Source organism: Drosophila innubila (assembly GCF_004354385.1).
Source record: "Drosophila innubila isolate TH190305 chromosome 2L unlocalized genomic scaffold, UK_Dinn_1.0 4_B_2L, whole genome shotgun sequence".
In the NCBI taxonomy this organism is placed as follows: Eukaryota; Metazoa; Arthropoda; class Insecta; order Diptera; family Drosophilidae; genus Drosophila; species Drosophila innubila.
The window spans coordinates 2,745,509-2,758,867 of record NW_022995372.1 but is presented as its reverse complement, the minus strand read 5'-3'; the positions used below and the strand labels follow the sequence as shown (position 1 = coordinate 2,758,867).

The 13,359-nt window shown below is 37.0% G+C and overlaps 5 protein-coding genes across 7 annotated transcripts in view; 3 read left to right on the top strand and 2 right to left on the bottom strand.

Annotated features, from left to right (window-relative positions):
* Positions 1 to 13,359, bottom strand: part of LOC117781470 (1-phosphatidylinositol 4,5-bisphosphate phosphodiesterase classes I and II) — a 67,991-nt gene that overhangs the window by 43,324 nt on the left and 11,308 nt on the right. Inside the window, exon 2 of the mRNA XM_034618232.1 lies at positions 11,063 to 11,557. Within this exon, the coding sequence (XP_034474123.1) occupies positions 11,063 to 11,155 (93 nt within the window). The 5' untranslated portion in view covers positions 11,156 to 11,557. The remainder of the gene's footprint in view (positions 1 to 11,062; positions 11,558 to 13,359) is intronic.
* LOC117781475 (trypsin) lies at positions 220 to 1,355 on the bottom strand. Of its 3 annotated transcripts, none has more exons than XM_034618242.1 (2): positions 366 to 1,355; positions 220 to 334 (listed from the first exon to the last, which is right to left on the bottom strand). In XM_034618242.1, exon 1 carries the CDS (start codon positions 1,316 to 1,318, stop codon positions 377 to 379), a length of 942 nt encoding a protein of 313 aa, XP_034474133.1. In that variant the 5' UTR covers positions 1,319 to 1,355; the 3' UTR covers positions 220 to 334; positions 366 to 376. The 3 variants fall into 3 exon arrangements, with proteins under 3 accessions (XP_034474133.1, XP_034474132.1, XP_034474131.1); XM_034618241.1 differs by having other exon boundaries at positions 370 to 1,355; XM_034618240.1 differs by having other exon boundaries at positions 220 to 342; positions 376 to 1,354.
* Positions 3,677 to 4,631, top strand: LOC117781480 (lectizyme). Its single transcript, XM_034618246.1, has one exon. It carries the CDS (start codon positions 3,709 to 3,711, stop codon positions 4,540 to 4,542), a length of 834 nt encoding a protein of 277 aa, XP_034474137.1. The 5' UTR covers positions 3,677 to 3,708; the 3' UTR covers positions 4,543 to 4,631.
* LOC117781479 (lectizyme-like) lies at positions 6,510 to 7,420 on the top strand. Its single transcript, XM_034618245.1, has one exon. The coding sequence runs from the start codon at positions 6,540 to 6,542 to the stop codon at positions 7,371 to 7,373; it is 834 nt and encodes a 277-aa protein (XP_034474136.1). The 5' UTR covers positions 6,510 to 6,539; the 3' UTR covers positions 7,374 to 7,420.
* Positions 8,946 to 9,827, top strand: LOC117781481 (lectizyme). The gene has a single exon (XM_034618248.1). The coding sequence runs from the start codon at positions 8,973 to 8,975 to the stop codon at positions 9,780 to 9,782; it is 810 nt and encodes a 269-aa protein (XP_034474139.1). The 5' UTR covers positions 8,946 to 8,972; the 3' UTR covers positions 9,783 to 9,827.

Below are 13,359 nucleotides of genomic sequence, written 5' to 3'. Positions count from 1 at the left end.
GAATTTGACACCTATTAACGTGTCCACAAGTGTACTCGTATATTGTAAATTGACACTGAACTTGGTGCATTTAATAAACAGTGTCAGGTGTTGAAAAAGTGTTTTAACCCGTCAATTTTTGGGCAATCAAATGTCGTCGTGGGCTTATCGACAAGTTGACTGACCATCAATATGACTGGCAATATGGTTAACCCTCTGTTCGATATCAATTAGGTGGAATTGAAAGATTAGATACGTATTGTTTGCTTTTAATTGACGACAAGTGTACATTACGCAAAGATCACTAGTTTAGAATTTAAGATTGAAGATAAGGCAGAATTAGAATTGATAATCTGTTAAATAGTATTTATTTATATATTATTTATTTATTAAATACTCAGTTAAGTTGATAATACGCGCTGATCACTTGATAGATCCAGTCCACATATGAAGGAACGGAAGTGTAGACAGTGGGACGATTGGCATAGCCACAGGGCATATAGCTCCAGGAACCGAGGGCAACCAGTTCCGCAGGTCCAGAAATGGGCCAATAAACGAGGGGAGTTCCACCATCGCCATAGCAAGCCTTCACCTGGGCACACACCTGATTCCTGGTGAGTGGAGCATCCGTGGGCAGCAGCTCGGCACAACGTGTGTTGTTCAACAATGGGGCAAAGGCATATTGCAGATCCTTGGAGTATTCATCGCCATCGACATCGGTTAGTCCCCAGCCATAGGCAATTGCTGTCTTGCCACTGTAATCCTCATCGAGATCGGGCAATGCAATTTGTTGCACACGTGCCGAGTACACAAATGACTCAGACACATGCAACAGGGCAATATTATCACTGCCAGCTTTTCCATTGAACGAACGATGAATCGAGGCAAAGTCCACATAACGCACTTGAGCGTCCTTCACATTGGAACGATTGGAGAGACCCGCATAGAGGGCGGTACCAATGATATCGCCATTGAAATCCATCAACTCTTTCACACAATGTGCCGTTGAGAGAACCCAACGTTTGCCAATGATGACAGCTCCACATTGATGACTGTAGACCAATGGAGAAAGACTTATCGAGACGAGATAAGCTGCATTATCCACACCCTGAACATCGAAGCCATCGATAATGCGAGAAGAACTCTCTTCAATGTCTGCTCCCTTCAACTTGATCAGCATCTTCTCTATTAAGTTGGACACTGCTGATAAGTCAACTGACTTTTCATCCACTTTATCGTAGTGACCCGCCAGCAATTGTTGCATGTGGGGAAGGTTAACTCTGGCATTGGCCAAGGCCAAAAGCGGCAACAAGGCCAACACAATTTTAAGCGTCAACATGCCGTTATTAACTGTTAGCAACTACGTTTATTTTTGAACTCCGCCCGGAAGCTCTACCACCCCTTTTATAGACGTCAAGTGGAGCTTTACTACGATAATGATAAGCACTGAAGGCAAAAGTGCGATTAGCTTTTAGAATCTCAGAGAGAGGAAAAGACAGCGAATAGGAGAGTATTTCCCTTGGACTTGACAATAACTTTGTAGAGACTTGACCGATTTTCAAGAGGAATGTCATTTTGAACAGCGCTTCGCCTCCTTTTTCTTTCTGCATTCATATTTTATTGAATTCGAAAAAAAATAAATATTTTCCTCTGGATCTCGATTTCGATGCTAAGGGTCCCCCCTTTGAAATTTTTGAAATTGAAAATTTTAAATCTCAAGTTTTCACTTTAATCAACTCCTTATATTATAATTAGTATAAAACAACACTTAAAACATGATTCTAAGACCATTCATTTTCTTGTAAAAAATCATGTCAAATCGGACAAAAATTTTGACTTGTAAAGTTGCTTGGTCAAGATCTGACCGACTTCCTACCCTTATAACTCTGGCAAAACTGAACCGATTTTTAAGCGGAATGTCATTTCAATCATGTTTGGACCTCTGAATTCATTCTGCATTAAAATTTTATTGAGTTCGTGAAAAAAATTATTTTCCTCAAAATCTCGATTATAATGCTAATGGTCCCCCCTTTGAAATTTTGAAAATTTGAAATTTTAAATCTCAAGTTTTCACACTTAATCACCTCCTTATATCATAATTAGTATAAAACAACACTTTAAACTTGATTCTAAGACCTTTCATTTTCTTGTAAAAAATCATGTCAAATTGGACAAAAATTTGGACTTGTAAAGTTGCTTGGTCAAGATCTGACCGACTTCCTACCTTTATAACTCTGGCAAAACTGAACCGATTTTCAAGCGGAATGACATTTCAACAATGTTTTAGACTCTTAATTCATTCTGCATTTAAATATTATTGAATTCGTGAAAAAAATTATTTTCCTCTAAATCTCGAATTCGATGTTCCGTCTTTGGAATTTTGAAAATTGAAAATTTTAAATCACAAGTTTTCAATTTTAATCAACTCCTTTTATCGTATATAGTAGAAAGCTCTTATTCAAATGCGTTTAAGACTAACCCTTTCATCCTTTACACACTAAAGCAGTTATTTAATCATTTAATTAACCTGTAGTTATTTAGTTACCCATTCAAATTATAAATTCAATCTTTTAATCAATTTCCCATTACAAATATCTCCTTGGGTGTTACTCAAAGTCTCTCAAATTGCATCAGGTTTATTATCATAAACGGTTAACTGGACTTTTAAGTGGTAATTATGCCACACATGGTATTTTCCCACCGTTGGGCATTTCCCTGCCCTGTTTTACGGACGTTGTTGTTGTTTTAAAACGTGTACACAATTTATGCGGATGGTCAAAGTCGAATGCCCGCAGCGGCGTAGAAATTGCTTTTAATTGGCACAGTCTGCAAAATGGACAGCAACCTCCAATCGAAGGATGTGCGCTGTCCACGGTCCACTATTCACCTTCCGGTGTCCACTGTCCTTTTGCTCATGTTGCATTCACGTACGGAGCCAAGGACGCGTGTCTCTTTATAGACATTAAACATATTTTTAGCGCCCTTTTATGTGTGTGAAAAAGGCAAATTTACACGCCTCGTTTGCCAACGCACAGTGGGACAAATGGCTAGAATAACTTATATGATTTAATTTTTTTGTATCTCAAAAATAAGTGTGTTTTCTTTTTTAAATCTATTAATATTTAAGACTTGTATCGATATTTATACAACTGTTAGCTTTTTAAAGGCAAGAACTTCAGAAATTGTATTTTCTAAAATTCAACATAATTAATTCATGTATATATATATGGCATAAGGAGCCCGATCTGGTTTTCAATCGGCATATAGAACTCTCAAAACGAGAATAAGACACTAATAATATTTTACAAACTCTAATTAGTTTTTAGAGGTAAAAAATATATATGAGATATATAGATAATACACTTAAAAAAAAAGACAGACAGACAATATTATTGCAACTTTCACAGATCTTGATTAATCTAAGCTAATCTAGCCTTTTCTCCCACTGTGCAACACACACACTTTAAATCTCTGGTAATGTAAAGAAACTTTTGGTGTTTTTGAAGTACGCGATGACGATCGAATTTGACTTGGATTAGCAATATTTCGATTGTAGAGGAAATTAAAAAGCTGATTATCGCAAAAAAAAAGAAAAATAAAAATAAAAAACAAAATCAATTTCATAAATCCATCTGGTAATCTTAGTGATTAGATCATGACGCCGATGGACTATAAAAGCCTGCCGTATATCAACGAACCAGTCACTTAGTGTCGAAAACTAAAGTAAGCATGAAAGTAATCACTCTTACCCTCTTGGCCCTCTTGGCTATCGGATGCCAGGCTTCCAAATTGACCGAAACTTTGGCCAAGGTGGTGCCAAGTTTTCCCACTGGCTTTGTGATCAATGGCACCGATGCGGATCCCCACACCGCCCCCTACATTGTGTCCCTGGCCACCAAGTTTGAGAAGCATTCGCACATCTGTGGAGGCACCATCATCAGCAAGGATTGGATCCTCACTGCCGCCCACTGTATCTCGAATCCTGTGGGAATGAGCGCCATTGCGGGTCTTCATAAGCGTGCCGAGGTCGATGAGCGTACTCAACAGCGTCTGATTGACTTTGGACGTGTCCATGAGTCGTATACCGGAGGTGTTGGACCCTACGATATTGCCCTGTTGCACGTCAGCGAATCCTTTGAGTTCAACAAGTGGGTAATGCCCGCCACTCTGCCCAGTCGTGAGGAGATCCATGTTGGAGAGACCCATCTGTATGGCTGGGGACAGCCCAAGTCGTATATCTTCACCGCCGCCAAGACTCTGCAGACTGTGACCACCCAGATTGTGCCCTTCGAGGATTGCAAGGCTGTCCTGCCCGATACTGCTCCACTTGATAAGAGCAACATTTGCTCCGACTCACTGGAGCAGAGCATCTCCGCCTGCAACGGCGACTCTGGCGGTCCTCTGGTTGTGGAACGCGAGGGAACTCCCTCTCAATTGATTGGCATTGTCTCCTGGGGCTACATTCCCTGTGGATTGGCCAATCTGCCATCGATCTACACCCGTGTCTCCGCCTATGTCGACTGGGTTGCCAAGATCCAGAGTGCCTACTATATTCTCTTCTAAACTAATAGAGGAAATTCTTGTTCCTTTTATTGATAATTTAATAAACACGCTTGGCTTTAGTTAAGCACAGTTTTATTATATAAAATCAATTCTTTTTGTTGTTATGGAATTGTTTATAACTGGGAAAAAAATGAGACGTGACACAGTCCATAACGTGTATATATACCTTATCAGTATTAGTTCGTATTTATATGTCTCAGGAATAGTCTTGAATTGAAATAAACACCTATCTCAGCAACCATAAAAGCTGGAGACTCCAAATTCCAAATTTTTCATTTTTTACCAGCGATAACCGTGAAAAACTGTACTACACCTATTTTTTTCAAGATAAAGCACTAACTTCAAACAGCAAAATTCCTTTTATTATATTGTTTCAATATACCCATCAAGATCGGATAAATATAACAATAGTTATAGCTGTTTAAAGTTGCTACGCAAAGCAAATTCCTAAAAGTATGCAGTACTTTTTATAGCACTTGAGCTTAAAATTCATTTTTATAATGAATATTTATATATAAATTCTGTTACGGGTATTTTACAGTCGTAAACTCGTCTGAAGAGTGTTTACTTGATTATTTTTTTAATAATCCATCCAATTCAGTTAATTTTAAAATTTATGACTTGAGATTATTTGCTAATTTTAACTAGATTAGCTAAGGTGCAATTGGTCTGACAATTTATGGTGTTTACTGAAGATTACAACGCACTTCGTCTGGGAGGCGTGTGCCATTGTTTAAATTCGAGCTTATAAAGTTGTGCGATTAAAAAGCTTTCGAAGTCTAATCTAGAATTGATCGAAAAAACTATGTAGTCTTTAATACTCAAGTGTTAAAAGCTCTGTAAGCATGAAAGTGCAATAAATATTACTGATAAGAATAAATGAAGATGTGTAACTAAGAAAGTGTTGTCTATAAATATAAACAATATATTAGGATGTGTTCACTAGTCTTTAATTGAAATTCACAAGATAGACTATCGATAATGATATTGTTATCAGGCTTTATACAAAATGTGACGTTTTCCCTAATGATGGGTACACTGTAAAAAAAAGACCAACTTCTAAAACCAAGAACATTTATCTTAAATATTTTGTTCTTAAAATAAGAACATTATAAGACCATATTACTAATACTAAAAGTATTGTTCTAAAAAAATCAAAGTTCTTAATTCAAGAACAAAAATCTTAAATTGTTAGGAAAGTATAAACATGTACATACTAGTTTATACAAAACAAATGGTGGCCCCGTGGCGCTATGGGTAGAGAAACCGTTTCCGTTGTGAAACAGTAGGCGCCGGTTCGAATCCCACTCGTAACAGATTACAATAACATTTATAAAATTACCAAGACAGAATAAAATGTATAAAAGTCAAAATTAAAGAAAAAACCAGAAAAATATAAATATAAAAATCATTTTAGGGTTTTTTATTTTTTCATTTTAATTTTAAGAACATTTATTCTTAAAATAAGTACTTGGTCTTATTTGAAATGTTCTTAAAACCAAGATGTTTTCTTAATTTAAGACTTTCATGTTCTCGACGCATTTTTTAGACCAGTTTTGAGACCAAAATCTTGATTTTTTTTTATCAGAATATCAAAAAAAAAAAAAAAAATCGATGTTAAAATCCGTAAAAATAATATCGTATTACATATTAATAAGATCGATATGATCCAGTTAACTTACAAACTATAAAATAGTCAACAATGTTAACCAATTTGGTCCATTAAATATAAACGAGATGAGTTAAACATAAGTAAAATAAATTCTCTTCGATTTAACTTCTAATCGGACAAGGCCAGCTGGTTAAACCCAATCTATTGATTAAGCAGAATTTCGATATGTTTGAAAGTCATAAAATATAATCGCTGAAAAGGAAATTTTTTTTCATAAATCCATCTGCTAATCAATTGATAAGAGCACGTGAGCTGACGGATTATAGCCAATATAAAAGACGAATCTTGTCTAACGATTTCATTATTCGAAGTTCACCACTGTAGAATGAAGGTCTTTGTGGTTACAATTCTCGCCCTATTGGTTGCCAGCTCTCAGGCTGGCAAACTGTCCGATGCCTTGGTCAAGGTGGTGCCCAGTTTCGCCACCGGATTTGTGATCAATGGCACCGATGCCGATCCCCATTCGGCGCCCTACATTGTCTCCCTGGGTGCCAATGCCGAGAAGCATTCGCACAGCTGTGGAGGCACCATCATCAACAAGGAATGGATCCTCACTGCCGCCCACTGCATCTCGAATCCCGTCGGCATGGGCGCCATCGCTGGACTCCACAAGCGTTCCGAGGTCGATGAGCGTACTCAACAGCGTGTGATTGACTTTGGACGTGTCCATGAGAAATTCGGAGGTGGCGTTGGACCCTACGATATTGCCCTGTTGCACGTGAGCAAACCCTTCGAGTTCAATGAGTGGGTGAAGCCCGCTGTCCTGCCCAGTCGCGATCAGATCCATGAGGGAGAGACCCATCTGTATGGCTGGGGACAGCCCAAGGCATTCCAGTTCTCTCCTGCCTCGACCCTGCAGACATTGTCGACCGATATCATCAACTACGACGCGTGCTTGGAAAAGATGCCAGAGAACTCCAAACTGGAACCCAGCAACATTTGCTCCGATTCTCTGCAACAGAGCAAATCCGCTTGCAATGGCGACTCTGGCGGCCCTCTGGTTGTTGAGCACAAGGATTCCGACTCTGAGCTCATCGGCATTGTCTCCTGGGGCTTCATTCCCTGCGGCATGGCCAACTTCCCCTCGGTCTACACTCGTGTCTCCGCCTACATCGATTGGGTTTTCCAGGTGCAGAGCGCCTACTACACTCTCTTCTAAGCTTGTGTCTTGATAGGAAGCAATAAATATCAACGATCGCAAAAATACAATTTATTTTTCAACTTTTTAGCAAAATAAAGCAAAAAAAAAATATCTGAAATTTATTCTTGTGCTCCTTTTTTGTTATACTATTAAAAAAATGGACAAATAATTACTCTTTCAATTTTAAAGATCAAAAAGTAAGATTTGTTTTTAAATTTAAAAAATCAATTTATCTGGTATATTACACAAGAAGAGCTGTTGAGTCGACAAACCTTACAAATCTAGCGATCTGGCAACGCTAAGGAATTCCACATGTGACAAAAAGCACATATTGTGAATAATTGATATTATTAATTTAAAAAAAAACTCAAAACAAGAAAAGCATTCAAATCAAAGAAGTCTGGCAACGCCAAATCTGTTGAAAATATGCCTTAGAAAGTGACAACACCTTTTACTATGAACCTTTAGAAGTTAAAGTTAAGATGAAGACAAAAAAGCTTCAAGAGAGCCTGCAACGACAGAGCTTCAGTTAAGCTGATAAAGAAAAGCTTTCGAATTCTAGCAGTCTGGCAACATCAATGACCTTGAACTGAGCGTTAAGTTCGCTGCGACTGCAATTAAACACTTCTCTTGCTTTACAACCAGCACCAAATCAGACAGTCGAGATTTCGCAAATAAATATTAAGAAATACTTTGTGCAGTTTTGTTTATATAGATTAGTTAAATATACGATGGCCCATAAAGCGAATCATTGATGTTTAAGTATAGAAGATTTACGATCCACTTTACAATCCACAATATTTATTTACGAAAAGTGGAACAGTGGAATGAGTGTCACAGTGTTGCCAATTTAGCTAATTTATAGCTAGACAAAAGCATTACAAATTTTAAGGAATGCTTTTAGCTAGAAATTAGACTATTTTTGAAAATTGATCGACTAATTCAATGTACTAAAGAACATAAATATATTCTTATTCGATTGAATTGCATTTTTTAATAAGGAAATATTGAGGAAATAAAATATTATTGCGACAAATTTATTTTGTCAGTTGGTAAAATTTTACGAAAACAGCGAAATTTTGAACAGGGTCTTAAAAGTCAGAATACGAATCATATTCTTTTACTTCTTACAAATTTAAAGATATAAACCTGAAATAAGTAGAATGCTTAAATTAAATAAAAAAATGCACATGAAAAAGATCAGCATAATTTTATATATTCATATTTTAATTAGGAACCTATAATCTGGATTTACTTATGTTATAAACTATTCAAATTTGAATGAATTTTTTTTAGCTATTTCTGGCATATTCTTATTGATGACAATTTTAAATTTTTTAAATTGTGGCAACACTGGTTTGGCACAGAAAAATAGGCCAGACACTTGAGGATGGCGGAGAAGTTATTCAGTTAGCCGACATTGATATTGATCTGGAGTGGCAAGTTGAACGATCAAAGCAGATAACGATAGATAGAGTTATTCAGGACAAAGACCGCTGAACAGGATTGTAAATCTGTCCTCAACGATTAGACGCTGATAAGCGTTTGATAAGGAAATTGGCTATAAAAGCGATTGAAATTGCTACCGTTTCAAACACAACCAAGTGAGATTCAAACATGAGACAATTGGTGGTACTACTTGTGCTCGCCGTGGCATCGGCATCGGCAAATACGATCGGCTGGCCCGGTTTTCCCGAGGGACGCATCATCAACGGCTATGAGGCCAAGGCTGGCGAGGCTCCCTTCATTGTCTCGCTGCAGTCGATGCTGAATGCGCATTATTGTGCCGGCTCCTTGATCAGCGATCGCGTCGTCCTCACCGCCGCCCACTGCATGACCTCCAAGGACTTCCAGGTGGTGGCAGGTGCTCACAGTCGGTCCGACAAGTCCACAACGCAGGTGCGCAGAGGCAGCAGCTCCCGTCAGACGATTCATGAAAAATATGGCGGTGGTGTCGGTCCCTATGACATTGGATTGATCTTTTTGGAGGAACCCTTCGATCTGAACGCCCTGGATCGCGATGGTAAGCCACCTGTGTCGACCATCTCGCTGCCCAGCTATCAATTCGAGGCCAATTCCGATGGCGTTCTCTTCGGCTGGGGACGCGACAACTCTGGCTCGTTGCCCGACAAACTGCAGAAACTGGATGTCGACATTATTGGCTATAATGACTGCAAGGCTAAGCTGCCACTGGGCAACAAATTGGCCGACAGCAATGTCTGCACCTTCACGTCCGGTAAAACCGACGGCGCCTGCAACGGTGACAGTGGCGGCCCCTTGGTCAACAGGAGATCCGATGGCACCTACCAACAGGTGGGCATTGTCTCCTGGGGCTACACTCCCTGTGCCAGCACCAAATACCCCTCGGTCTATACCTCAACAGCTTCCTATTTTGGCTGGATCAATGATAATATCAAGAACTTTTAAATCACGATCGATAAACGAATTAAATGAATGAATATGCACATCAGACATATCTTTTTTATTTCTTCACATTTGTTCACATTTCAAAAAAAAGTTTTTATACTCTTTGGGTTTAAACTGCCGATCGGAAGGATTGAATTTTAATGGGTAGCCTTACCTTAATCATTCTACCTAATCGCCTTCTGATCGAATAGATATGAAAATTAAAGCTGCATTGAATTAATTCTATGAATAAAAAAATATTTATATAAATTGAGTAATGGGTATCATATAGTCGGTTATCTTAGAGCCTAGATTTCGAAACACTCACTGTCGAGCACACTTGAATATTGAATATTTAAATTATTTTTAAAGACAAAATGAATATAATTTAAATTGTACTATCTAGAAACATAACATCGAGCTAACTTGGAAAATAGTGCTACATTGATCGTGAGTTGTTTTTCCCTAACACTTATAACGTGTATTTGAATTATTTCATAAATTCTCAAAATATAAATAAAAGAGTAAGCAGATCTGAATATAACTGAATAAAAAGTGCGTTATCTTCTATAAGTAATCCGCTTATCTTTAAACAGTATCAAAATTATTTTCTAAGCTATTTTATGCTGATTGCAATTTTTGAGTCGCCACCTAATTTTAATAAATTGATAAATCGGTTGTGATTCATAAAAATTTTCATATATTGAAAAAAGTAGTATGTGGTTCTATATTAGTGGGTTTATATCCATTTTAATATCAATAATATTTATTTTAAGGACACACTTAACTGTTACTTTTTTTTTGGTGCTTGTTACAAATAATGTAAACAAATGATAAATATAGTAATTTTGAGAAGACAAATTCATGATAATTGATTAACTTCAATTGATTCATTGCCTAAAATGAACTTGGAATAGAGGTAGTTTAATTTAGGTAATTTGCACCAATTCATACAGTGTCGGATAAAAATATCGGATAAAATTATCGGATAAAAATATCGGATAAAAATATCGGATAAATATAGGAAAAGCACTTTTTAAAATTTTTATATTTTTTTTTTTTATTTACTAATTAAAATGGCTTTCACTGGCATTACTTAATGCCAACGAAAAATGTTCAATTTAATGCCAATTAAATAATTTTTCACTAGCACTACTTTTTTAATGCTAGAGAAATGACGATTTAATTAAAAAAAAGTAATTAATTAGGAACAGCTCTGTCATACACATAACTTTGACATGAGTTCGCGAAATGTTCGTCGTGTAAACAGTGTCAGTAATAGGATTATTGCATATACTCACGTCATCCCATTTGATGAACTTCTCGCCATCCTGCAGAGCCTGTGGCACCTCCACGCTGGCCGTCGATATGTAGGTGCCTCCGGCGCTCATCATCCTCTGGCCTTTCTCCTTTCTCCTGTCTCCTTTTGTCTATCACCTTTCACCTGTTGCCTATGTTTTGTATTGTTGTTTTGTATTGTTGATCCTCTTTTGACTGCGACTGCTGTGCGTTAATTTGAATTTGGCTTTTACGACTCTCGATTTTCCACTTGATTTTAGTCTCTCTGCTGCATTTCCTTTGTTGTATTTGTAGCTCCTTCAATTCTTGTTGACTTGCATACAAATGACGCCATTTGACCGTGTCCTGTTACTGGTCCTGGTCTTGCTCCTGCTACTGGCCTCAATTAGACCACAGAGCTGTATCTGCCGCACGCTTTAGCTGTTTCACCTGATTTTCCTGCTGCATTCTGCGGGTTTTTCGCATTTGCAGCTTGATTCAAATTCCGTTGGTGTGCTCTGAAAAGCACAAAAACAGAAAAATAGCTAGATAACAATGTGATTCGAGTGGTATTCGCAACAAAATGAGTTTGTTTTGTGCAATGCGTTTCAATAGACATTGTTAGCCATGAATCAAATATGCAAAGCTTTTGGCCATGACTCTCAAATTGGCCAGCACACAATCGATGTGGTTCAAATACCTGTTAAGCACTTGTTTTTTTAAGCCAACTTAAAAGACCCTGAAGTACGGAGTCTAATTAAGTAAAAGCGAGCATATATTTATTTAAAAAAATATTGATACTGATTAAATTACACTAATATTATAAGATATTAAAATAATTATATACATGTAAACTTTACTGAGCTATTTTATTTTAATTTATTATAACAATTTCTTCAATTCTCTAGCTACAAATGTGTAAAAATGTTTTAATACGATGACGAATCCAGTTAACTCAGAAAATTAAAAAAACGAATGCGGAATAAATGTTGCTTTCCATTCTTTCTATTTCTTTCTATTTCTGTTGCTCGCATAGCATTTCTGAATATATATTTGGCGCTTTTGTCTCGCTTCATTGCAAGTCCAAGATGATTGGTAAGGTCAAAATCTGTTGCCAGCTGGCTTTTTTGGCTAATTTGGCATTCAGTTCGAGCTTCGCTTTTGTTAGCCTATTTTTAGGCTGTCCATTGTGCACTTTTCGCATTTCATTTATGCAAAATTGTTTCGCTAATTTGACGACGAATATTTTCAGCTTCGTTTTTCAATTAGAACCACGTAGAACTTTTGACCTTTTGAGACTACAAATGTATTGTCTGACAGTATCTTTTATATATATTATATATGGGCAACGGAAACGGAACTGAACTCTCCGATGACAGCTGTCGATAGAAAGAATACACAACTGGTAAGTAACTTTATTTAAAATTATTTGAGACGTGAATCAAGGCAAAGTTGAGGCTTTCAAAACTCATAATCCACTGATAACAAAGCAAACTGTACGATAGAAAAAAAGAGAAGGAGAGCAAAGGATACACACGCACACGCACACACACACACACACGTGATTTTGCAACTAATTCATTTATAATTTCCTTTTTGGCCATGCCATTACCAATTTCAGTCAAGTTACCACAAAATGAAAATGTAAGCAAAACTTTTGCCAGTCAAGAAACCGCAAAGCTTTTGGCCACCGTGTGTGTGTGTATGTGTGTATATGTGTGTGGATGTGTATGTGTGTATCCACACACTCTCATACATTATCATCGACAATAGGAAGTCATTTGTTTTTGTTTCGTTGTTTGCTCGAAATTCTCATAAATAAAATTTAATTTAATCGCCATTTTCTTGCCGGTTTTCCAATTTTCCCACAATTTGTCCAAATTTCGAAAATGCGCAAATTGAGCAAATTCAGAACTTTAACGGAAGTAATTAAGCATTTTGCTTTTGCATGTGTATAAAATGAGTGTGGAAATGATTGGAAAATTGTTATGGCTTGCTTATATAACAATCGCAGTTTGAGAAAATCGAATGAAAATTTGCAAGCGACTTTGTTACGGACATTTTTGTTTTAGACTAGTAAACAAATAGTACACAGACTTATGGGTCTCTTTGTAATTTAGTTCAATTAAAGTTGGTGAGAATACTTAAATATTTTTCAAACAGATTTAGTTTATTTCTCTTTTCGCCTCTTTCCGCCACAAAACATTTGACAAAACGATTAAATTGAGCAATTTTAGCATTTAAAGTTTTTTTAAAGTTATAGCAGTGAAATTAGGCACATGAAATTTGGGAATTATTAAAGAAAGTTGCCAGGAATTTC